The sequence below is a fragment of the Staurois parvus genome, unplaced genomic scaffold (genome assembly GCF_062004578.1).
Source record: "Staurois parvus isolate SC_StPar_1 unplaced genomic scaffold, SC_StPar_1.0 ptg000183l, whole genome shotgun sequence".
Taxonomy (NCBI): Eukaryota; Metazoa; Chordata; class Amphibia; order Anura; family Ranidae; genus Staurois; species Staurois parvus.
Window position 1 is genome coordinate 9,756,567 of NW_028317979.1, and position 27,680 is coordinate 9,784,246.

The 27,680-nt window shown below is 43.2% G+C and overlaps 1 protein-coding gene across 1 annotated transcript in view; it reads left to right on the plus strand.

Annotated features, from left to right (window-relative positions):
- BCAR3 (BCAR3 adaptor protein, NSP family member) overlaps positions 1-27,680 on the plus strand; it is a 176,220-nt gene that overhangs the window by 52,973 nt on the left and 95,567 nt on the right. Inside the window, exon 3 of the mRNA XM_089677301.1 lies at positions 17,271-17,310. Within this exon, the coding sequence (XP_089533427.1) occupies positions 17,271-17,310 (40 nt within the window). The remainder of the gene's footprint in view (positions 1-17,270; positions 17,311-27,680) is intronic.

Sequence of the window (27,680 nt, forward strand, 5' to 3'; positions counted from 1 at the left end):
TGGGTGGATCCCAACTTTAATATCAGGATCTTTCCCCAGCCTGGACCATCTGAGTGACATCAGCTGACCGCAGAGTTTAGCTGGCTGTCAACTGAAAACAGGTCACAGGAGTGCAGAACAAAGAGAGAGAAGTACAGGTAAACGAGCTTTGGCTGTACTTCTCCATTTAAAGTCTCTTCTCCAGGGTTTTAATCTTTGTAATTGTTCCTTACAACTGAGATCTTCCATCCCTTCTCTGAACTCTCTTCAGTTCCAGCACATCCTTCCTGAGGATTGGTGACCAGAAATGGAAGGAATACTCAAGATGTGACCAAACCAAAGTTTTGTAAAATGCTTTAAATATAGTCATTTTTTTTTAGTAAATACCTGTTTGTTATCCTTGCCTACTGCAGCTTGGCATTGCATCCTATTTCTGAGCCTGTGATCTACTAGGACCCCCCAGATCCTTTTCCATCTCTGACTCCCCCAGACATTCTCTCCCTAGCGAGTAACTTGCATTCATATTTTTAGACCCCTGGTGTATTAATTTACACTTTCAATATTAAACCTCATTTGCGATGTAGTTGCCCAGCCCATTATTTAATCAAGGTATTCTTGTAAAATTGCTATATCCTGTTGTGAAGTTATTACCCTGCTTAGCTTTGTATCATCAGCAAACACTGAGGTTGAACTATTTATACCAACTTCAATATCATTGTACAAATTAAACAGATTTGGTCCCAGGATAGAGCCTTGGGGTACCCACGTACAACTCCAGACCATTCAGATAATACAGTACTTCTCTCTACCCTCTGAATGTTCTCCTATAACCAGTTAATTAAGCATTTACTGGGTACTGTATAAAATGCTTTGATGAAATCCAAATATACCATGTCCGCAGGCCCTCCTCTGTCCCACGTTACAGCTTATCTCCTCATAGAATGTTAACAGGTTGGTCTTGCAAGAACGATTTTTCATAAATCCTTGTTAATTGCTACTAATGATACTATTTTCATAAGCAAATTCCTAGATTTGGTCCCTTATCAAACCTTTTTAATAGCTTACATACTTTCAATGTTGGGCTGAATGGTCTGTTGCAACCAGGTATATATCTCGGGCCATTTTTCAATATTGGTACCACGTTCACATTTTGCAATCAGCTGGTGCCATTCCAGTCAGTAAATTGTCCTTACAAATTAGGAATGACAGTCTAGCTGTAATACAGCTAAGTTCTTTGAGGACCCTTAGGGGTAAACCATCTGGACCTGGTGATTTCTTAAGTTTTTCAAGTTTTCTTTAACACTTGCTTCTATTACCCACAAGGATACATTCCATATAACGTTCGTAACAATATTTTCTTGTTTATTATACCCCTCCTTTTCCTGTGTACAAAACTGGGGAGAAGAATGTATTTAATACAATTGTCTTCTCCCTGTCACTTGTCACCAGCTTCCCCTGATTATCCTTTTTGGGGCCAATATACTCTGACCTCGCCTTTTTGCTATTAGTATATTGGAGTATATTCAGAAGCTGCAGTCATTCTCAGGACAGGCAATAAAGGTGTCTCCTATTCCCTAGACCAGGGGTCTCCAAACTTTTCAAACAAAGGGCCGGTTTACTGTCCTTCAAACTTTAGGAGGGCCGGATTGTGACCAGTGGGGGGCAGAGAATGTCCTGGGCCCAGCATCAGTGAAAACAAACATGGGGTACTATTTCTCCCATTAATACCCATCATTGGTTTTAATGGAAGGAATAATGCCTCATCATTGGTATTAATGGAAGGATTAATTCCCCATCATTGGTATTAATGGAAGGAATAATGCCCCATCATTGGTATTAATGGAAGGAATAATGCCCCATCATTGGTATTAATGGAAGGAATAATTCCTCATCATTGGTATTAATGGAAAGAATAATTCCCCATCATTGGTATTAATGGAAGGAATAATGCCCCATCATTGGTATCAGTTTAAGAAATCGTGTCCCTTTGTTGGTGTCAGTGGGAGGAATAGTACATCATATCATTGGGAGGAATAGTGCCCAATGGGGCTGGATAAAGGCTAGCAAAGGGCCACATCCGGCCCTCGGGCCACAATTTGGAGACCCCTGCCCTAGACCAAAGATACAGTTCTGATGTATCAGGAAGAGGATAGGTGTTAAATGCCACTAAGGCAACACTGGGTTTGAAAGCCTTTTTTTGGCACAACAGCAGAGCCAGAAGTTGGTGAGAGTCTGGAACTGGTGGATATCTATATTTGTACAGAATGCTGCCTCACCCTGGAATGGAGATAACAAGACAGAGAATGTGAAATAAAGCAGATTCCACCCACCCAGAGAAAGCTATTTTCTTAGGAGCTCCTTAAAAAATGGCAACTGTTCCAGCTGTACACACATGCCAGGCTTGCAGTGTTTGATGATGCTGCAGTAATGTGTGACACTTGTGGGACCGCAGGCACACAGTGCCAAATGCAGAATTCTTTGACACAAATGGGAGACATTACTACTGTTTGAGAAGGTTCAGAGAATCACATACAAAGCACACAGACATTCACTCCCAACAACTCTGAGAATTTGCCTCTCTGATCTAAAGCCACACTTAAGGCGACAGATGATATTTGCTTGCGGGATTTAAAATGTGTGACTACTCTCATCCCTGCCCGGAAGAGAATTTGTAATATAATAATACAGACTAGAGCCAAAGTAAAATAATATGCAAAAAAGGCTTTATTCATTAAAGCTGAACTTGGGAAAAGATGATTTTGAGATATTTATTTACCAATAAATCACCACTAATGAAGTGTGTCCTTTGGGTGGATGGCTGCTGCATTACCAAAAACTGTTACTTCTTTCAGCCCTGAGTGTCCAGTATTCACCAAACTTCAGGATCCAAGACTTACAATTTTGGTTTTCATACAGTCCATACAGTTAGGGCTATGTGGGTCAGTCACACCTGCTCCATTCATAAAACATGTTTATTCTTTTCTCTGAATATAGTGTGATCTCTGGTTGGAGAAGGGGAGCTCATGAGGTTCATTTGCCCCTTCTCTCTTCTCCATCCAAAGAAAGCCTGGTATTGAGCAAACAGAATACAAGACAATTTATGAATAGATGAGGTAGATTGCAACTGTCCCACATACCCTTCACTGTATGCACTGCATGAAAGCTGAAATTGTAAGTCTCTGCGTGTGAAGAATAATGCTTACTGTAGTGTCAGGTCAGATTTAGGGCTCATGCACATAAGGCCATACAATGTAAATTATGGGCGTACAGTTGCAAGAAAAAGTATGTGAACCCCTTGGGATTACGTGGAGTTTTGCATGAATTGGGCATAAAATGTGCTCTGAACGTCATCTAAGTCACAACAATAGAAGAACACAATCTGCTGAACATAATACTACACAAACATTAGATGTTGCCATGGTTTAATTGCACAAAACATGTAAACATTCACAGTGCAGGGAGGAAAAAGTATGTGAACCTTTGGACTTAATAACTGGTTGATCCTCCTTTGGCAGCAATAACCTCAACCAAATGTTTCCTGTAGTTGCAGATCAGACCTGCACAACGATCTGGAGTAATTTTGGACCACTCCTCTTCACAAAACTGTTTCAGTGTAGCAATATTCTTGGGATGTCTGGTGTGAATCGCTCTCTTAAGGTCATGCCACAGCATTTCAATCGGGTTGAGGTTGTTGGTTGTTGGGTTGTTGGTGTGCTGTGCCTTTTTTTCTCCACACATTGTTGTGTGTTCTTCCCAAACAACTCAATCTTGGTTTCATCTGTCCACAGTTTTGCCAGTAGTGCTGTGGAACATCCAGGTGCTCTTTTGCAAACTTCAAACGTGCTGCAATATTCTTTTTGGACAGCAATGGCTTCCTCTGTGGTGTCCTCCCATGTACTCCATTCTTGTTTAATGTTTTCCTTATTGTAGATGTGTCAACAAAAATGTTAGCATGTGCCAGAGATTTCTGTAGGTCTTTAGCTAACAATCTGGGATTCTTCTTTACCTCATGCAGCATTCTGCGCTGTGCTCTTGCAGTCATTTTTACAGGACAACCACGCTTAGGGAGAGTAGCAACAGTGCTAAACTTTCTCCATTTGTAGACAGTCTGTCTTACCGTGGACACATGAACATCGAGGCTTTTGGAGATACTTTTGTAACCCTTTCCAGCTTCATGCAAGTCAACAATTCTTGATCGTAGGTCTTCCGAGAGCTCTTTTCTGCGAGGCATGGTTCACATCAGACAGTGCTTCTTGAAACCAGTAAACCCAAAACAGGTGTGTGTTTTTTAAGGGCAGGACAGCTGTCAGCAACACATCCAGTATCATCACACTAATTGGAGTCAAGGTTGGCTCACTCCTGGCTCCAATAAGCTCTGGGAGAAATCATTAAGCTAGGGCCTCACATACTTTTTCCTCCCTGCACTGACAATGTTTACATTTTATGTGCAATTAAACCATGGCAACATCTAATGTTTGTGTAGTATTATGTTCAGCAGACTGTGTTCTTCTATTGTTGTGACTTAGATGATGTTCAGAGCACCGTTTATGCCCAATTCATGCAAAACTCCACGTAATCCCAAGGGGTTCACATACTTTTTCTTTAAACTGTATTTATTTATATGCCTCTGGGTCAACTGTGCATACAAAACTGTTTGTTTACAGCACAGATGTGGCCTAATTCCATAGACTCATTTATTTCAGACTGCAAATAGGCTTCAAGGCCTGATAGCCAACATCATTGCAGTGTATGGAAGCCATGGATTCTGCCTTGTACAGCTTGGGGACAACTGTGCATCCAGGCCCACTTAGCCCACTCCATCATAACATGTTTGGTTACGCCTTGTGTATTTGTTTCGTACATCTGGCATTAAAATTCAGGCTTCTCTAATTTGCCATCCTCAGACCCGAGTCTGATGTCCCAATATGGCCCATCTTGGCAGTCCAATGGGATTGCACTCACATACTTTCTTTTTCATGTAGATTTTAGCAATTCGTCTCAGATGATCAGATTCCAAGAGATTAGACTGCTTTCAGCTCTTGTGGTCACTGGCACATATTTTCCAAATATTGTATTCTCTCTGAGTTAATTTTTAGCACAATGCAAACCTCGCAGTCTTTTTTGTTTTTTTGTTATATATATGTGTGTATTGTTCTTAGTTTTCGGCTAAAGCATTCTTGAATGGTGTCATTGAAAAGGACCCAAAACCTCATTAACTGTGGGCATTAATTGCTCTTTCCATATTGGAAAACTCTGAAACTACCAATAACGTTTACTGTGATCGATATCCTGAGATAGACAATTAAAAATAAAAGGGCAAATTTAAAAAGTAGTGAATGTAACACAAAACGTTGGTGGTAAATGTTGTATACAACAATGGACCAGGAAGATTCACCTGTAGGCAGTGAGTGCTGAATGTCAGCTTCACTGCTGTATAAATAATACACCATAGCGTTTCGCTTTGGTGATTTCTATAAGGGCAGTGTCCCCTCTTAAGGACACTAGACCAACAAATAATATATGTATATATTGGTCTCGGTAGTGATTAGCCCTTTCCCTCCCTCCATAAGCCCAGTCCTCCCCTACTTGAAATTCAGTTTAGCTTGAAGGAGCTTCTAGCTAGTCCAACTCCTCTTTGTTTCTAAGAACATGAGAAAATCCATTGCTTCTAGCCATTATTTTTATTTCCTCAATATTACTTTCAATGTATGAGCTACAGGAAGGAATATTGAGTATAAAAACTCGGTCAAAAAATGCCTTCAAATATCTAAAATTTAACAATAGAAAAAAATTGTTTTTTTTCTGGCTGTAATGGAGTACTCAATACAATTGGCCAGTGTGATCTGTAGTAAAACTTTTTTTGTTCTTCCAACACTGCATATTTGAAAGAGATGGCAACAGAGCTAGCAATCCATTTAATTAAACAATATGTAAACCCAACATTTCATATTCCTGATATGTGACTGCAGTACCATGTACATGTATGAAAAAGCATCCTGTTCTCTTTGTAATACTGCCTTTGTGTGAAATCCCTGGTGTCTCTGCCAGTCCCTCTGCTTTCCTATTAAAAACTGACCACACTAAGCATGAGAACACACTGTGGTCAGTTCTCTAGCTGTGTTGGGAACACAGCCTGCTCTCTCCAATGATCAGACTTACAGTGCATCCAGCAAGTATTTACAGCGCTTAACGTTTGCCACATTTTGTTATGTTACAGCCTTATTCCAAAATGGATTAAATTATTTTTTTTCGCTTAACATTCTGCAAACAATACCCCATAATGACAATGTGAAAGAAGTTAATTTTGAAATCTTTGCAATCTATTAAAAATAAAAAAAACACACGTACAAAAGTATTCACAGCCTTTGCCATGACACTCAAAATTGAGCTCTGGTGCATCCTGTTTCCACTGATCATCCTTGAGATGTTTCCACAACTTGATTGGAGACCACCTGTGGGAAATTCAGTTGATTGGACATGATTAGGAAAGGCCTTATTTAAGGTCCCACAGTTAACAGTGCATGTCAGAGTACAAACCAAGCCATGAAGTCCAAGAAATTGTCTGTAGACCTCCGAGACAGGATTGTATCAAGGCACAGATCTGGGGAAGAATACAGAAAAATTTCTGCAGCATTGAAAGTCCCAATGAGCACAGTGGCCTCCATCATCCATAAATGTAAGAAGTTTGGAACCACCAGGAATCTTCCTAGAACTGGCCGCCCAGCCAAAATGAGCAATTGAGGGAGAAGGGCCTTAGCCAGGGAGGTAACCAAGCACCCGATGGTAACTCTGAAAGAGCTCCAGTGTTTCTCTGTGGAGAGTGGAGAAACTTCTTGAAGAACAACCATCTCTGCAGCACTCCACCAATCAGGCCTGTATGGTAGAGTGGCCAGACGGAAGCTGCTCCTCAGTAAAAGGCAAATGGCAGCCCGCCTGGAGTTTGCCAAAAGGCAGCTGAGGGACTCTCAGACCATGAGAAACAAAACTCTCTGATCTGATGAAACAAAGATTGAACTCTTTAGCCTGAATGACAAGTGTCATGTCATGATAAAAACAGGCACCGCTCACCACCTGGCCAATACCATCCCTACAGTGAAGCATGATGCTGGCAGCACCATGCTGTGGGGATGTTTTTGGGAGACTAGTCAGGATCAAAGGAAAGATGAATGCAGCAATGTACAGAGACATCCTTGATGAAAACCTGTTCCAGAGCGCTCGGGACCTTAGACTGGGGCGACGGTTCATCTATGAACAGATAACGACCCAACGAAACACCGTACACATAACAAAGCAATGACTATGGGCCAACTCTGTGAATGTTCTGGAGTGGCCCAGCCAGAGCCCAGACTTGAACCCGATTGAATATCTCTGGAGAGATCTGAAAATGGCTGTGCACCAGCGTTCCCCATCCAACCTGATGGATCTTGAGAGGTACTGCAAAGAAGAATGGGAGAAATTGCCCAAAAATAGGTGTGCCAAGCTGGTAGCATCATACTCAAAACATCTTGAGGCTGTAATTGGTGCTAAAGGTGCTTCAACAAAGTATTGAGCAAAGGCTGTGAATACTTATGTACATGTGGGGTTTTTATTGTTGTTTTTTTTTTTTTATAAATTGCAAAGATTTCAATACAAACTTCTTTCATGTTGTCATTATGGGGTATTGTTTGTAGAATGTTGAGGGAAAAAAATGAATTTAATCCATTTTGGAATAAGGCTGTAACATAACAAAATGTGGCAAAAGTTAAGCGCTGTGAATACTTGCTGGATGCACTGTATCCTGACATTGCAGCCTCCCTCCTGCAGCTTCACATCTTTCTCTACTATCTTCCACCTGAACTCTCCCCAACTTTCCTGCAACTGACAGGCTCCTACACTTTTAAGGGTGTTCCAGACCCTTGGCAACCTCTTGTTGGGTATTGGCTAGGATCCATCAAAAGTGCAACCAGCCACTCCTCAGATCCACCCACTGCCTCTAGGGCCCTACTCCAAAAGCCCTAGAGCAGGGGGGAAATTCCAGAGGGGCTGACCTGCAGAGCCTGTCAGCCTTGACCATAATTTGACCTTCTGGCTACTACACCCAGGCTGCTACTCAGCCTTCCTCACTGACAATCAGGACTCTAGCTCCCTTTAGCTAAACTAGGAGGATGCTACACAAGGTTTTTTTTTTTTTTTTTTATATCTGTACTCAAATGTTTTGCCTTTCATTTCAATTTTAAGCTGAATAGGTTGTTTTACAAGGTGAAGATTTACAATTACTTCAATTCAAATGGTCACATCCCTGTCTGGTTCTTCCTATCTAATGCATTTCACCCATTGACTGGGCTAAAAGCTGACCTTAACCCTAACTACCCACCCTCCATCATTCCACTCCTACCTCCCTCCTCTCGCAATTGGCAGTTTGTAAAAAAAAATGTATTCCTTTTTTTGGGAAGCACATCCCCACACTTCCTGGATTCTCGCCTAGGCAAGAATGATGTATCAAGTGCCTACATGTGTAGTGGAGTTCAAGGAGGTGTGGCATAACTATCCCAGAAGGTCTAGAGGTACTCCACAGCAAAATGCCTCAGTGCGACATTAGGAGGCTGGCTGGTTCTTGCAGATGGCTCCCTAATGACACAACATAAAATCATGGGAGGGCTGCAAGAACTGGGAAGAGACAGCCATCTCTTGTTGAGGTCAGAGATGGAGCAGCAGCAGAGTAGTGGATCCCTACAAAACACCACAGTATACACTGAGCATGTATGTTTTATGTGGATAACCCAGCATAAAAGGTAAGCAGGGGGAAAAACCTGGGGGATGGAGAAGTTCCTCTTTAATCTGTTGCTTAATCATCCCAGGAAGTCAGGATGTGGTTTTACCATTTGGATCAATAAAGTGGATTGTTGCCAAAGAATATCAGTGGCTTACACCGGTTGATTCTTCTGTACTGTACATTGGACTCCTGTTGGCATATCCTCAGTAATGTGCCATATCCAGACTTGACCTAAATTGTTCCATCTGGCACATGTACCAGATATGCCTTGTCAATTGTAATATTGGTAAAGGACATTTTATATTGTGCCAGAGCAGTATATGGTGCTGATTTTTATGAAGACTATACATTCTCTGTTCCTGGGCTCAAGTTCTATAAATGTTAGCTGACAGTCATCTGCTTCATAACAAAAATGCCCATTGTTTGTCATGGAAAAGATTAATGTTACACTGGCTGATAAACCTGAGTTTTTGGTACATGTGGGAGATGTTTTCTGTTTGGAAATCTGACATTTTTCATTACATACTGTATGTTTTTAGTGCACTTTATTGCTAGTTTACAAATTCACAAACCTTGTGTAATAACACGTAGGTGTAGTCTTTTTGATTAATTTTTGGCTACTTGCACACAAACAGTACTTTAAGCAGATATTCCAAATCAGCAGATCCCACACAATAATATGTACACATGAATATGCTGGTAATAATGGAATCTTTAAGAGGAATCACAGCAGCCTCTAATGGCCATGAATTAAACTACACATATAGTATGCTAACATGCCAAGGGCAAAGGAAACTGATTAGGATAGGAATACGTGAGCAGCCGCTTCTGACTTGTTCTTAAAATATGCCATCTTTATTCTGGCTAGCACACTTTAATGAAATTGGCACATGCAGACAGTGACACGTGGAAAGGATGACAGTCCAGAGGTACAACTGCAGATTTACATTTCTAGTGAAATTTGTAATGGGCAATGCCTTTAAACTGAGATTTAGTATGATATACAATTAGAGGATCCTGTATGACAGTCTAAATGAGTACCAAATCCAGTCATTATGCACAAACTTCATATTTTTTCAAAGTATACAATGAGTAAATATTTGGCGCTGGAGGGGTATAATGGATCTACAGAAAAGTCCAACATCCACAAAGTCCATCAATAAAGTCCAAAAGGTAAAAGAGGGGGGTGAAGGGGGACCAACTGTGAGCGTTCCCAAAAGGCAGTGGACAAAGGACAGCAGCATCAGTGGCAGCACCCTCAGAGTAAGCTCCGCTTTGAAACGCGTTACCACCCATTTACATCACCATGCTCCAACAATGCCATCACATCCTCCCCGGTGCCATTTGCGTTCCAGGCTGGTTTCCCATGGTGGCCGGCCACTTCAGGAGATCCGCTCCAACTACCAGTCTGACGCTTGGACTCTCCCCGTCCTCCAACGGCTCCTGGGATCTCTTTGGACCACGTCACGGGTAACATGCCTATATTGTTAAATACTTCTAGTGAGTTGCCATTTTTCTTTTTTGCAATAAATAGCTACTATTAATGCTGCACTTAGTCTGGTACCCCTCACTTCTCTTTCCATATTTTAAAAGTAAACTTTTTCTTCCCTGACGGGGCCAAATCCACTTTCATTTGGGTCTCACATGCACCCCTTTCCAGATACTGCAGCTTACAGTGGGAGGGTTTCAGTAGCAGTTCCAGTGCTGTCAATCAAGAAAAGAGTAGGCAACTGCTGATTGATAAGATACAGTGATAATGCCGATAGTAGTGCCCCCTGGAACTGTTTTATCCCATTGTAGTGCAAGCAGACACAGCCTACATGAGAGCGGCAACTCTGCTCTGAATTCAGGAACAGTGCAGCATTGTTGCCACATCATCACAGGAAACTGCATCAGGTGGACTCCATTAACAGGCTCAACAGGTATTTGCGGAACTTTGCAAGGGACTTGCAGTGGAGGAAACTGTGAGTGCAGTCATAATTAAATGCTGCAGCATTAATTTTCTTTGCTGTTAGGCGTGGAGTCTACTTTTTCAGTTCTAGCCGATCAGACACTGTAATTAGCGTAAGATCGGGAATCTTGCTGATGTTTAAAAGAGGCTGTGGGGACTCCTATGTACAGGGGATTTCCAGCAACTATTTCATGTAGTAACCCACAGAAGCAAAACACTGGTGTGATTAGACTCTGATGGAAGCAGTCGTTCCCTAACTTGTGTTGTATACTAATACCATGGTGGTGACACAACAAATCAGTTTATTTTTTCTGTCATACAGTTAGTATGTGGTGCATTAGTCTAGGAGTGACTGTTCCCATCAATGTCTTACCACACCGTACTCTAAATACAATGTAGGTTTCTCAACAGCACAACATAATCTTTGTTTGATCTGGCAGGTTATGCTCAGTTTAGGAAATGATTGCATGCTGGTTAGAAATCATCAGCTTCTTTAGACCTCTCTATCCCTTAGCTGGACCTTCGTTGGAGAAGAAACAACTACTTAATTTCTAGTTGCCTGCTATTGCTTTCCTAGCAAGGTTAGCTAATGCAGAGAATCTTTTTTTTTTTTTTCCTTTTACTTATTACTTCTCCTTACTTAAAGTTGTACGTTAGACCTAGTATGGAAATCCTTTTGACATTAAAATATTTTGATGGATGAAATATATTTGCTGCTAGGTAATGTCTTAGGTAGCGTAATTTCTACTCTAAGTTTTGGTCAGAGTGGTGAGATCATATAACAAAGATTTTTTTATTGCTTTTTGTGCCTCTGTTAGGAGGGTTCACCCTCTCCGTTTGTCATGTTTACAATTTTCATTGAACGTGAAAGTAAAATAAAATCCCACATTTTGAGTTGCACCCAGAACAGTATTAGAGGGTAAATCTTCCAATGAAGACACAAGTTCTGGTGACAACCAGGGATTCCTTGGTCTCTCCCAAAAATCTGCAACTGGCTCCCTAATTTAGGGCTCCCATGGCTGTTATAGAAGGTCCAGAGGTGTGTGTGTCTGTGTTTTAAGGCTCCTTTTATATGGATAGACTCCTGCTGTGATCCGCTTGCTCAGCAGGGGATCTGTTCGCTGATCCCCACTGAGCAGGCGGATGTCAGGTCTGTGTCCGCTCTGCTCATGCAGAGTGAACACCGCCCACTCTCCTCTATGGTGTCTGTTTACTCCTGACTGCCATCCGATCCGCTGGACGGAAGGACAGCATCTGTTTTTAGCAGATCAGATTGGATGTAGGCGGGTGTAAATGGACACATATCCGTTTACACCCGCCACTCCATAGAGTAAAATAAAGGTTCTGATCAGGTCCACCTGAAAAACGGAAAGGCTTGTGAAAGGGGCCTTATTTCTAGTACCAGTTCAAGTAGTAAAACATGATGACAGGTGCAATTGATAGGATGTTTGGATGATAATTTTCCTCTCAGCTCAGATTTTTGACCACTTCAATACTAGACACTTTTACCCCCATCCTGCCAAGGCCAATTTTCAGCACTGTCACACTTTGAATGGCAGTTGTGTGGTTATGCAACACTGTTCCCAAATGAAATTTTCATCATGTTTTTAGACAGAGCTTTGTTTTGGTGGTATTTAATCACCACGGGGTTTCTATTTTTTTTATTTTTTTTGTTTTAAGTATTTTGAAAAAAAATACCCTTTTCTTAGTTTCTGTTATAAAAATTTGCAAATTAGTACATTTTCTTCTTCACTGATGGACACTGATGAGGCGGCACTGATCAGCTGCATTAATGGGCACACATGAGGCGGCACTGATGAGGCAGCACTGATGGAGAGGCACTAATGAGGCTGCACTGATAAGGTGACACTGATGGGCACTGATCTGTTGCACTGATGATCTGTGTAAATGTCCTCTGTCACAGAAAAGCTCGTAATGGTTTTTTCTTTCCTGAGACAGTGACAGCGCTGAGGAAAGGATATGCAGATAACTGGCATTTGTTTACATGTGACCAGCTGTGATTGGACACAGATGATCACATGGTAAAGAGCCAACATCATTGGCTCTTTACCCTGATCGGTGATGTGCTGTGTCTGAGGGATACAGCTCACCACCGATTGTCGTGCCACGCATCCCTGGGGGGACAAAAGGCCTGCCCTGCCGTCAATCTGCTATAGGCCAGGTGGGTTCTGGTTGAATGGCCTTTGTTGAGACAGGTGATGTCGGCAGGCCAACCATAGCTTTTGGCTAATGCAGCAGATATTGGCCAAATTTTATGTTTCTATGGCCAGGCAAAGAAACTGTCTCCTCTACTGAAAATCAACCCATGACATAAGCCAGAGAAGGGCAGTTGTGTTCATAACAGAACATCCCATAGTAATTCATGGTTGTGAAATGGCTTCCTGGGGCCTCCATTTGGAAATCCTGAATAAACATGAGCCACTGTTCACTTCTCAGAGCCAGTGACTGTGTTGTGTTAACTCCTTTGTCTTCCTGTAACCCCTCTTCCCCTCTCATTCTGGCGTATTTATGTCAGAGAATAACCAACAAAATGTTCTACGAGAGGAGGCCTCCTGGTTAGGTCAGAATCTGAACTATTAACACTTGTCATTTTTCACATCCATGTTTAGCTTTACAATCTGGAACTTCGTAGGGTCAATGAACTTAACTAATTGGCAGGCAGCGGATTAGGTAGGAGTGTATGGCAGCTGATGAATGCGCAGTGCATTGGTATTTATACCATTCCAGTACAGCTGATATGGAGTATTTGCCCTAGATTATGAAGTTATCCTTACCAGAAAGAATGTGTATTAACGGTTTTGCTGCCAAGGCAAATGTAGAAATCTATTGTAAGGTTAAAATGGCCAAAATACATTCTGAATTAGTTATTAATCACTCTGCTGTGTTTATTGTAATTGTTAGCTTTTGGAATGTGTAGTTAATCCTCAGTTATATATGCACTATATTGCCAGAAGTATTGGGACACCCCTACAAATAATTGGATTCAGGTGTTCCAATCACCTCCATGGCCACAGGCGTATAAAATCAAGCACCTAGGCATGCAGACTGCTTCTACAAACATTTGTGAAAGAATGGGTCGCTCTCAGGAGCTCAGTGAATTCAAACGTACCGGGATAGGTTGCCACCTGTGCAATAAGTCCATCTGTGAAATTTCATTGATACAAAATATTCCACAGTCAACTGTTGGTGTTATTATAACAAAGTGGAAGCAACTGGGAACAACAGCATCTCAGTCAGGAAGTAGTGGGCCAAAATGATGTAAAATGAGGTCAGCGCATGCTGAAGCGCACAGAGCGCAGATGTCGCCAACTATTTGCAGAGTCAATAGCTAAAGACCTCCAAACTTCATGTGGCCTTCAGATTAGAACAACAATAGTGCAGAGAGAGCTTCATGGAATGGGTTTCCATGGCCAAGCAGCTGCGTCCAAGCCTTACATCACCAAGTGCAATGCAAAGTGTCAGATGCAGTGGTGTAAAGCACACCGCCACTGGACTTTAGAGCAGTGGAGATGTGTTCTCTGGGGTGGCAAATCACACTTCTCTGTCTGGCAATCCAATGGACGTGGGTTTGGCGTTTCCCAGGAGAATGGTACTTGCCTGACTGCATTGTGCCAAGTGTAACGTTTGGTGGAGGGGAGATTATGGTGTGGGGTTGTTTTTTAGGGGTTGAGCTTGGCCCCTTGGTACCAGTGAAGGGAACTCTTAAGGTGTCACCCTACCAAGACATTTTGGACAATTTCATGCTCCCAAGTTTGTGGGAACAGTTTGGGGATGGCCCCTTCCTGTTCCAACATAACTGCGCACCACAAAGCAATGTCCATTGGGGTGGAGGAACTTGACTGACCTGCACAGAGCCTTAAGCCGGCCATACACTATACACTTTTCTATCCAATTTCTGCCCAATTTCCTTTAGATTTACCTTCAACTATGTAGTACAAGGGCCTGCCTAATTGGATACAATTGAAAGTGTGGTTAGGTTTTACCTCCTATCATATGGTTTTTGGTAAATCTAAGCCAAAATTCTCAAGAAAATTGTATAGTGTATGGCCAGCCTTAGGCTGGCAAAACATTATACAATTTTCTTGAGAATTTTGCTGTAGATTTACCAAAAACCATATATTATGAGATCAAATCTATACAACACTTTCAATTGTATCCAATTAGGCAAGCCCTTGTACTACATAGTTGAAGGTAAATCTAAAGGAAATTGGACAGAAAATTGTAAGATAATTGTATAGCTGGCCATACATTATACAATTTTCTTGAGAAAAAGGGCTGAATGCTGTACTGAATGTTACATGTGTTTAGAGCCCTATGCATTCAGGGAAGAATGCACAGAACTCAAAAGACCAGGAGGGATGCACTGCACCTAGATGGCCCTATGTAAGGGGCCCCAAAGTGCAGAGAAGGTAGTATGTGTTCACTATATGAATATCAATGTTTAACTTTCAGTTTTGGCCTGTTTTGAACTGTACATTTCAAGTTAACGGAATGTTAGTGATATGTCAGTACTCCTGATCTGCTTACTTGTTCCATGTTAATAAATCAAAGTATTGAAGTCTGTGGAACAGAATAACAGCCAAGCAACTAACATTTTCACAAAGAGAATTAGGCAGCAGCAGTCAAATGGTTAAGTAGCATTGTGGTACTACCATGAGGCCCCCAGGTTTGCAAGTACACCCTACAGTAGTGATGCACCGATATATTTTCCGCCAAAAATTATTGGCTGAAAATAGGATTAGCAGTGTTTTTCTGATAGAAGAAAAAAAGGTGCGATAATGATAATTCAATTCAATGCAACAACTACCCCTGTTGACTTCAATGCAAAATCGCGTCCTATTGACTTCTATGCAGTTTTGGTGCTACACTACCCTGCAGATCCAGCTGAATGTATACATGCTGCTGGATTACTCTAGCTTCAGTCCAGCCTCAGTTTATGCTTTCTATGTTATTTCTTGCTATTCGCAATACAAATCGTTGTGAAGAGGTAAGTGTCCATTTCTATGAAACACAATGGCCACACACATGGACGTTGTTCATGTGTTGAGTGATTGGATTATCAGGATCCCAAAGGCAGCTGCTTAGGCCCAGAATTGGGTCGCTATGCCTCGGTTCACATATTTGCAAATTTGGGTGCATTTTGAACCGCAACAATTCGCATCACATGTTAAATAAAATAGTTTTTTGCTCAGCCCGTTCACACACGTGTGTGCTGGCCACAGTATGGTTTTAAAAAGGGTCCTGTGCAATTTTCAGTGCAGTGTGGGTGTGGTTTCCAATGTGATACACTTTAATAAATTGCATCAGAATCGCACCGACCTGTATAATCGCACTGCATCCTGGCCCGCATCCCGGCCTGCATATATGTGAACCCAAAGCAAAGTCCTGCAAAGAAGGTGCATTTTATTTTTGATACATTTGAATTGGCCTCTAGCTACATCGGTCCAACACTATCAAACATCTTTCGAGTACACCTAGCAGGTTATGAGTGATTCATGTGACTTTATTAACTCTGTTCTGAATAGACAAACTTCTGACACTCCTGGGTAGCATTGGAGCTTGCGTGTTCCCCTACACCTGATTGGATGGATTACCAACTCATAGGAAAATGTGGGAAGCAGGAAGCACAGGCAAGCTCCATCATGTACCAGGAAGTACTGGCGCATTGACAGTTTTCAGCTTCCCAATATTTGGGCATAACAAGAACATGCAGAACTGATATGTCAAAGCACCTATGGGTGCCTGCACTTTATGCTTGCTAGCAGCTTTATTTTTTTTAAGTGACAGAGTCGCTTTATCTCATTAATGTTGGTGGCACACATATATATAGCAGCATGGCGATTGGCTTTAATGGTGTGCACACAGCTCTCATGGATGGTTTGTTTTGTGCATTGTTTTAGGAGACGGTAGGATGAGGTCCTGATCATGTGATCACTGCACCAGCCATCCACAGTTATCACGTGATGGGGACCTCTTTGGTGTTATGAACTCATAAATGGCTGGTTTCTGCTGGCTGGAAAGGGATAACTGATGCAATCCAACTGGAAAGTTGGCACATTCTAAGCAGGTAAAGGTAAAAGTTGGCACTTTTTTTGACCTGTCGTTGCCAACAAGAGCAAAATGCCTTACCTTGAAATTTAGGCTTCTCCCACAGTCGTTTTCGTGAACATCAACCTGAAATAAAACCCGGTATAATGTTCCTATTGTTTTATGAAGCTTTGTTTGTATAATATATATTCACCTACAGTGGTTGTGCTGCCATGTAATGTTTATGGAAAGCAGCAGCATTTGAACTGGACTTTAACACAGCACTGGTGTAATAGCCAATAATGAAATGTATAATTGTGCTACAGAGTCCCTAGTGTGACAGCAGTGTATAAAAAGCAACAGTAACTGGGACAGCTCAGCCTTGGAAAGAATAAGGAACATTGGTGCAGAAATTGTGAAATATACATTGTAATAGAACAAGGGTGGAAACTGATATCTCAGAGTACAACAGGTTCCTTTTCTCTGGCCGCAGGACAACTCTGCTTTACTGACTACGTTTTCCTTTCTGTTCCATTTTAGGGCTCATGCTTCTCTGGATTCCACCATGGAATATGTAAAGGTAAGCTTTCATTTACACATATTTACCAGAAACTTTACATATGTCTTTGTTTTAGTTTGTATACACAAGAAACGACTTTGCAATAAAAAGCGAGTCCATTCATGGCTAATATTTTATTTTGGGTGGATTCTGGTGACTTGAATTGGTTATTACCTTTTTAAGTCTCCGGAGGTTTCTGGTGACAAGATATCAGGACTTGTTTTCACAGATCTGGTTACAACAGCTAATATGTCCTTGCTGTTCCTGTTAGGAACGTTACATTTTATTTACATAAATGCATCAGGGGGAGTGAGACTCTTCTATGCTTCTTTCTCTGATTTTCACTGACTTCATGGAAAAGCTGCACTGACTGTCCTTCCACCTATTTTAGAGAATTTGTAAGTGAAAGTAAGGCACCCTTGTTGGATGATTGAATAGTTGATTGTAGGATGCAGAAACTAAATTGGATAGGGGCAAACTTTTAAGGCTACTAAAGGTAATGGTGGAAATATGGTGGTATCTGCACAGGTTCCCTTTAAGCCCAATATAGGAAAAAAATGTTGCTCAAAGCACAGTTACTTCAGATATTAATACTAAACTTGGGGGATGTGCATACCTTTTTGTTATTCATGTGGGTTACCCATTACTAAACAGATTAGTAACTGGATTGATATTTGCCCTTTATTATGCAAAAATGTTACATGAGGAAGGTAAAAATGTAGGTGATACTTTTTGTTTTTTCTGTGGCCGTTGGCTAAACCAAAGGTATCCCCTACATCTTTATCTTCCTACTACTATCCATAGCTACATGGTACAATACTCTACTACATTACATATAATACATGCTTAAAGTTCACCATAAATTGTACCTTGGATAAAGTAGGGATAGGTGAGAACCTCTATTACGTTTTTATTGCTATCTGTGTTCCCACTGAGGGAGATTTACCCTCTCTATATATCCTTTTGGGACAAAAAATGATGGGAAATACAAACTTTCACAGTCATCACCAGAATAAGATGAATGAGGAAACCATCCAGTAGGGACATCTGTTCTGGTGACAACTGTCTGAGAAATTTCCCTTCACTTTGGAGAGTTCCTCTCACTTTTTGTTGCATCTCCAAGACAGCAAGTGAAGGGAGTTCTCCCCTACAGGACAAAAGCAAAGAAAAAAAAAATAACAAAGTTGTTTTAACCATTACATACCCTATTGAAAACTAAAAAGAAAAGTTTTGACTATACATACACTTTGAAGTTGAACTCCAGGCACAACATATAAACAAGAATTTTCCTCAATAGCTATATCCACTTTGTGTGTGCCAAACTTTGCAACCCAAAAATTACCATGTAAAAGTAGCAGTGACCCCATTAATAGGCTGCACATAGCCTGCACAGAGAGGTGGACAGATGCCCACCCACTACAGGCTGTCTGCACACTATAGAAGGGGGCACAGACAAGACCAATCACCCTGCACAAGGAGACAGAGCAGCGGCGACTAGTCTTGATTACATCAAACATGCATAGAGGAAATGTTTCACATTGGATCGCAGATATGGAAAAAAATACACAAGGCACACCAAGAATACACATGCAGACTGTATTTGCGTATCACAGAGTTCATCTTTATTTACATTTTTTAGCTTTGGATGGAAAATGAAATGTCTATAACACAGTTTCCCCTTTTTGCGATGTCTGTGACCCATTGGGGAGATTTCCATTAACTTCCTGTCCAGAAGACACAGCAGGAAATGTGGAAATCCCTCTAAAGTGAGGGTAAGTCTCCTCTTCAACAGTTCTCCTTACAACAGGTGTCCCCTTTGTAGGATTTCCTCTTACCTTCTGTACATTTTTTATATTTCCTCTAATTCTGTTGTTGGTGACAGTGTTCCCAATGGGGTCCCAGATATTTGAAAGTAAAAAAAAAAGAATGACTTTTCCCCCACTTAAAAAGAAAAAAAGTTTTGGCTCTTTTGTAATACACTGATAATTACACAGCATATATATCTCAAGTTGGCTGAAAGCAGAAAACATGGTCATAATTACTCTACACACCTTGGTCCAGTTCATAGATCACCTTTTATATCAGAACATAGAATTCTTGTATTCCAGTACTCTGATTTTTCGGTTTGTGGGATAAGCAGTGACTGGCATGGCCTACATTCCCTATATTTAGCTCACAAGGACTTGATTTGTGAGTTAATGAGCTCAACTTCAGTAATTTGTAGATACTCATTCCCAGTCCGGTCTGATCTTGTGTCCCACGAGAGGGGGGATGCTGCTTCTATGGGATGTGCACACAAGAAAACCTACAGCACTAGCTAATACATCCATTATCCGCTCCATACAAGTCGCATTAGTCTCACACAGGGGACAACGTGCTATTGTTTTTGCAAATCCCTTTTCGCGGCTGGTTAGCAGACAGATTCAGAGTTGCATGGACTGTTTTTACTTCTTGGATAAAAGGGAATTGTGAAAGAGCAATCACATTGGAAGCAGCACAAAATGTGGAGACAAAATAGGGTGACTAGAGAGTATACAAAGGCTGCCAGGGCACCAAAGCACCAGACTAATTCTAAACTTGGCACTTGTGACTTCTCCTGCGTCGCCATTAATGAAGCAGAAACAGATTTATTTAAAAGTTTCTCCAAAATAAGAAGTGAAAAAACTGGCTGTATGCCCTTGTTGCTGACTGCTGAGCGTCTCTTTGCTTAGAATCCCTGTTGATCGCTTGTTTGGAATAAACCTCCCAGCAGCTCCAAGGCAACGTCTAATCAGAAATGATTTTTTCGGACTGGAGTTTGTCCTTTATTCCTATGGGTCATCTTCTGGCCCTACATCCAATCACTGTCCAGATTGTGCCATCTTATCCTCCATAGCATTGTCAAAATACCAACAAAACCTTTGCAACTTGGCCCTTCAGCCTACTATAAATGCTGCTGCCAGACTCCTCCACCTTACCAATTGCTTAGTGTTTGTCGATCCCTCCTCTGGTTTCCATTCACCCAACACATAAAATCGTAACTATAAAAAATCCATTCATAACTCGTCCTCAAGCTACATCACTAACTTTGTGTCAAAATACAACAAAATTGTCCTCTTTGCTCCTCCCAAGACCTCCAGTTCTCTAGCTCCCTCATAATCTCATGCTTACCTCCAGAACCTCTCCAGACCCTGCACATTGAAAACAGGTAATCCCTAAGAGCCTTACACACTCTGCCTAGTAAACTCAGCAATTCCTATGAAATGATACATGCAGGTGTACAGATAGAAATGGGTATATATGTATGTATATTGTATGATTGAATATTGCAACACAGAATCCATCTATTGTGTTTTGGTACAGGGCCCCACACAGTGTGTCCTTACATATTAAGATCGGCCCATCAATATATGTTCTCCCCGGAAACTATCAGTCTATACCAGGGGTACTGAATTACAATTCATGAAGGTCTGGTCAGTAAACTTTTCTTCCTGCAGAGGTCTGAATCTCTTTTTTATTTCTGTGACTCAGATCTTTCACATCACAGCCACCCTTACACCACAGCTACCTTTACATCAGTGTCCTCTGACCCTTCCTTCACATCAGACCCCCCCTTTCACATCACAGTCCCTCTCCATATATCAAAGCCCCCCCCCTTATATCACAGCCCCCCTTGCAATCACAGACCCTTCCCTAAAATTACAACCCCCCCCTCCTCACATCACAGTTCTCCTGGCAATCACAAGCCCCCCATTACATTACAGCCCCCCCCCCACATCAGAGCCCCCTCACATCATTGTCCTCCTCCACACATCACAGCCCCCCCTTGCAATCACAATCCCCCCTTACATAACAGCACTCTTTGCAATTACAAATCACCCCTCACACGTCCCCTCCCCCCAAACACAGTTCCTCTTGCAATCACAGCCCCCACTAAACCAAAGTCCCCATTGTAGTTACAGCTTTCCCCCCCTTCACAGTCCTATATTAACACAAGGTAGGGGGAGGCAGGCATGGCAGGGTGGACTTATCTTCTTGACCTCACAGGAGGGCAGGTCTGCTGCAAGGACGGGAGCTGTCCAACTCTTGTTAACAAGGGAGTGAATGGTTGCAAGGATTGGCTCATATTTTAGCAACGCCTCACCCGCTTGTTAATCTGAAAATGTGGGCTGCTCCCTCCCTCCATGCAGACCAGCTGTGCCTCCCACCCTCTGCCCTGCTGTGAGTGTAACCGCAAGAGTAGTGGTGGCAGGCGGGCGAGTACACACAGAAGAGGGGTCTACCCATGCTTCTAAGTGATGGGGCCGTGGTCCGGACAGGACTGTTACTCGGTCCCTGTCCAGACTCTGGGCCGCCATTTGGGAATGCCTGCTCTGTACCAATGTACAAATACTTATTCCATGCTCTGTTGTATTAAACGTATGATGGACTATTGCTGTAGCTTGATCTTCTCGTTAAAGGATTAGTTTACCTTTACTTGCATATGCCAAAAACCTTCCTATGCATTACAGAGTTCTCAGTACATTAACATGCTGTGCTCCATTTTATACAAAAAATGCTTACTTGTTCATATGCTCCTTTTATTGTCCTCTCCTAACTGATGGCAGGACATAGGAATGAGCTCTCCCTGCTTTGTTCCCTACCCACACATGCGCACTCCTCTCTCTTTCACTCTTGCAGAATGCTAAGCTAGGAGGGAGAGTGGACTGTTCATGCGTGGGTAGGGAATGGAGCCAGGAGTGCTTTTTGTGAGTTTCTGTGGTCACGCATTCAACGCTCAATGCGTCCTGACATCTGCAGACAGAGATGGGAGGACAGTGTAATGAGCATCTGTAAAAGTAAGCATGTATTTACACACCTGAGTACAGCGTATTCATCTATTGAGGATACGATAATGAATAGGGAGGTTTTTGGCACTATATACTGTACTATATCCTGACAGAGGAATACTGAAGGAACAGGAAATGTGGAAAGTTATTGTAAAGCTGCATAGCTGCATTATTATTATTATTATACAGGATTTATATAGCGCGAACAGTTTGCTCAGCACTTTACAATATAATGGGAGACAATACAGCAATGATACAGTTCAATACAAGAGGGATTTGAGGGCCCTGCTCCTTGGAGCTTACATTCGAAGGTCTTCCATTTTAATAATTTTAAAATGAGCAGCACAGTGGCTAAATGGTTAGCACTTCCACCTGGCAGTACTAGGGTCGTTGGTTTGAATCCCAACCACGGCACCACCTGCCTGGAGTTTGCATGTTCTCCCTGTGCCTGTGTGAGTTTCCCCTTGGTACTCCGGTTTCCTCCCACATGCCAAAGACATGCTCGTAGGTTAATTGGCTCCTTTCTAAATTGGCCCTAGTATATGTATGTATGAATGTAAGTTAGGGACCTTAGATTGTACACCCCTTGAGGGTTAGGGACTGATGTGAATGTACAATACCTATGTAAAGTGCTACGTAAACTGACGGCGCTATACAAGTACTTATAATAATAATAATGATAATAATAATCACCATGCCTGGTAAACATATTAAGTAGATATTAAGTAAAGAGATTTTTTTTTGCTCTCAAGCCTTATTATCCATCAGCTTAGTGCAGCGGTTCTCAACCTGGGGGTCGCGACCCCTTTGGGGGTCGAACGACGCTTCCACAGGGGTCGCCTAAGACCATCGGAAAACACATATTTCCGATGGTCTTAGGAACCGAGACACCGCTCCTCGCCGCCGCCGCCGCCACCGCCGTCTCCAGGTGTGGGCGGGATGACATGCCGCCCCTGTCATCTGGACACACCTCGAGATCAATCCTCGCCTGTGATTGGCCGCCGGCACTGTAGCTCAGGAGAGGCACACAGGCGGCCAATCACCGGCAAGGAGGTGGAGCTTGGAGAGGAGGAGCCGAGCGGCACCGCGAAGATCGCGCGAGTGAAGAGGAGGAGAGCTGCCGGAGAAGGAAGACATCTGACAGGTAAGTGTCGGTACCATGGGAGAGGGAGGGAGCGAGCGAGCCCAGGCTGGAGCAGGGGTCTGCAAGGTAAGTATCATTGGTGTCAGTGGGAATAGTGCCCCATCATTGGTGTCACTAATACCAATGATGGGGCACTATTCCTCCCACTGACACCAACGATGGGGCACTATTCCTCCCGCAAATGACACCAACGATGGGGCACTATTCCTCCCCCAAATGACACCAACGATGGGGCACTATTCCTCCCCCACTGACACCAAGGATGGGGCACTATTCCTCCCCCACTGACACCAAGGATGGGGCACGATTCCTCCCCCCACTGACACCAACGATGGGGCACAATTCCTCCCCCCACTGACACCAAGGATGGGGCACTATTCCTCCCCCCACTGACACCAAGGATGGGGCACTATTCCTCCCCCCACTGACACCAAGGATGGGGCACTATTCCTCCCCCCACTGACACCAAGGATGGGGCACTATTCCTCCCCCCACTGACACCAAGGATGGGGCACTATTCCTCCCCCCACTGACACCTATGATGGGGCACTATTCCCCCCACTGACACCTATGATGGGGCACTATTCCCCCCACTGACACCAATGATGGGGCACTATTCCCCCCACTGACACCTATGATGGGGCACTATTCCTCCCCTTACTGACACCAATGATGGGGCACTATTCCTCCTCCCACTGACACCAATGATGGGGCACTATTCCTCCCACTGACAGCAATGATGGGGCACTATTCCTCCCACTGATACCGATGATGAGGCACTATTCCTCCCACTGACACCGATGATGGGGCACTATTCCTCCCACTGATACCAATGACGGGGCACTATTCCTCCCACTGATACCAATGACGGGGCACTATTCCTCCTCCCACTGATACCAATGACGGGGCACTATTCCTCCTCCCACTGACACCAATGACGGGGCACTATTCCTCCTCCCACTGACACCAATGATGGGGCACTATTCCTCCCACTGACACCAATGGTGGGGCACTATTCCTCCTCCCACTGACACCAGTGATGGGGCACTATTCCTCCCACTGACAGCAATGATGGGGCACAATTCCTCCCACTGATACCAATGATGGGGCACTATTCCTCCCACTGACACCGATGATGGGGCACTATTCCTCCCACTGATACCAATGACGGGGCACTATTCCTCCCACTGATACCAATGACGGGGCACTATTCCTCCTCCCACTGATACCAATGACGGGGCACTATTCCTCCTCCCACTGACACCAATGACGGGGCACTATTCCTCCTCCCACTGACACCAATGATGGGGCACTATTCCTCCCACTGACACCAATGGTGGGGCACTATTCCTCCTCCCACTGACACCAATGATGGGGCACTATTCCTCCCACTGACAGCAATGATGGGGCACAATTCCTCCCACTGATACCAATGATGGGGCACTATTCCTCCCACTGATACCGATGATGAGGCACTATTCCTCCCACTGACACCGATGACGGGGCACTATTCCTCCCACTGATACCAATGACGGGGCACTATTCCTCCTCCCACTGATACCAATGACGGGGCACTATTCCTCCTCCCACTGATACCAATGACGGGGCACTATTCCTCCCACTGATACCAATGATGGGGCACTATTCCTCCCACTGATACCAATGATGGGGCACTATTCCTCCCACTGATACCAATGATGAGGCACTATTCCTCCCACTGACACCTATGATGGGGCACTATTCCCCCCACTGACACCAATGATGGGGCACTATTCCTCCTCCCACTGACACCTATGATGGGGCACTATTCCTCCCACTGATACCGATGATGGGACACTATTCCTCCCACTGATACCGATGATGAGGCACTATTCCTCCCACTGACACCGATGATGGGGCACTATTCCTCCCACTGACACCGATGATGGGGCACTATTCCTCCCACTGACACCGATGATGGAGCACTATTCCTCCCACTGATACCGATGACGGGGCACTATTCCTCACACTGACACCGATGACGAGGCACTATTCCTCACACTGACACCAATGACGGGGCACTATTCCTCCCACTGACACCAATGATGGGACACTATTCCCCCCCACTGATACCAATGATGGGGCACTATTCCTCCCACTGACACCAATGATCGGGCACTATTCCTCCCACTGATACCAATGATGGGACACTATTCCTCCCACTGATACCAATGATGGGGCACTATTCCCCCCCACTGTCACCAATGATGGGGCACTATTCCCCCCCACTGTCACCAATGATGGGGCACTATTCCTCCCACTGACACCAATGATGGGACACTATTCCTCACACTGACACCAATGATGGGGCACTATTCCTCCCACTGATTCCAATGACGGGGCACTATTCCTCCCACTGACACCAATGACAGGGCACTATTCCTCCCACTGACACCAATGACGGGGCACTATTCCTCCCACTGACACCAATGAAAGGGGCACTATTCCTCCCACTGACACCAATGAAAGGGGCACTATTCCTCCCACTGACACCAATGACGGGGCACTATTCCTCCCAATGATACCAATGATGGGGCACTATTCCTCCCAATGACACCAATGACGTGGCACTATTCCTCCTACTGCAAAATTACAGTTATGAAGTAGCAACGAAAATAATTTTATGGTTGGGGGTCACCACAACATGAGGAACTGTATTAAGGGGTCGCGGCGCTAGAAAGGTTGAGAACCACTGGCTTAGTGTGATGGGGAAAGCTGCACACAACTGGTGTCACACTGCCATCTAGTGTCTGAGGCTAGTTCAGCTTTCATCAGCCAACAATTCTCTACCTCATCCAGTAAAGGCTTATTTGGCACGTTTTCCCATGAATACAATGTATGTAATGCACGTATTGTGACCGCACATGAACCAGAACCAGCATCTGGATTAGATCTGTGTGTGATCATAAGTGTGGGAAACTGAAACTGTTCCCTGACATGCAGCCTGGAGAAAGTATCAAACAGTCTGTACATTCCAGCAAGTCATTTTCATTTCTGATTCGTTTACTCATTGTCTGAAAATAACTTTCCAGAATTATATTTTTAGAACGCACAATACATTTGATATGAAATTCAAATGTTTACGGAAATGTGAATTCATGTTGGTGTTCAGTGCTGAGTGATTCTTCATCACATCAGCATTTCTATTTTTAGGCTGAGACTGAGAGCAAACCCACAACAGCCAATCACCAGTCTTCTTTCATTAGGTAGACCAGTAATCTGGTGAAAGGTAACATTTGACTGGCTGCTGTGATAATTGCACTTTGTGCACTTCACTGCATTTGTACCTCCTTAAAAAAATTATATATAATACATAAATATAAATATTTCTTATGATGCCCATACCGAGTGTGGTAATGACTAGTGATCGGCTCACTTTAGACCTACTACTACTACAGTGATGTTCTTTTTTGGGTCTCCATGTAAATAAAGCAGCCTCTTCTCTATAGGTTATGTAAACGAGGAAATTGTACAACATGTTTATCTTTAATTTGTTTGAAATTGGCTGGGCAGAAATTGTGAAACCACAATTAGGTTTCTGTCAGGAATGAGGGTACACCAAAATCCCACTGATGGCTGAATGGGGCTTCGTTATCTTCTTATTTACAGAGGTTTTGCATAGATCATGAGAAGTCTTCTCTTGTTCATAAATGTCGTACTCCATATGCCAGTGTAAACCATGTCATATATAGGAGGTATATTGTGACTGTGTAAGAAAATAAAGCATGAAGCAGATCACCTTCTTCCCTTCAGACTGTGATCCTTTTTGAATCTTAAACATTGTGAATGGAAGGATATGCAATCAATTTTCAGCCCACATTGGAAATATATGGGGTAGATCCGTACTGAGCAGAATTGGGATGATGACAGGCAATATTTATGAGGGAGATGGGTATATCTATGCCTTTGTGGTGGTGGTAAAGAAAACCTGTACTGAGAAAATGTTAGCTGCCAGTGCTGACTTCTCCTTCTGAAAATCCTAGCTACCTGGCCTGTCTTGCTGATCCAGTGGCTTTAAAGAGGAACCTTACTCTACCTAGCTAAAATGGTTTCCCTAGTCCCTGATCATTTTTCCTGTATGTTTATATATAAAAAAATAATTGCTTGTCCATGGAGCCCAGTGGTGTCCTCCTTCAGGCACAAAGTTCTTGTTTGTCACTCTACTCACTTGCAGCTATTTTGGAAAGATATCTTGTGCAGACACACCACAGGTTTCTACCAGGTCTATGGGAGCAGCATGTCTACATATGTGCAAGCTCCCTCCGCACATGTGCAGACTTCCACGCCTCTCTGGTAGTACCCATGGACTGGAGACCTGTGGCTATCTGTGCATGTGCAGGGGGGGCTCTTGTCTGCACATGAACAAGACTTATGATGAAACACCAAAATACTGACCCCTG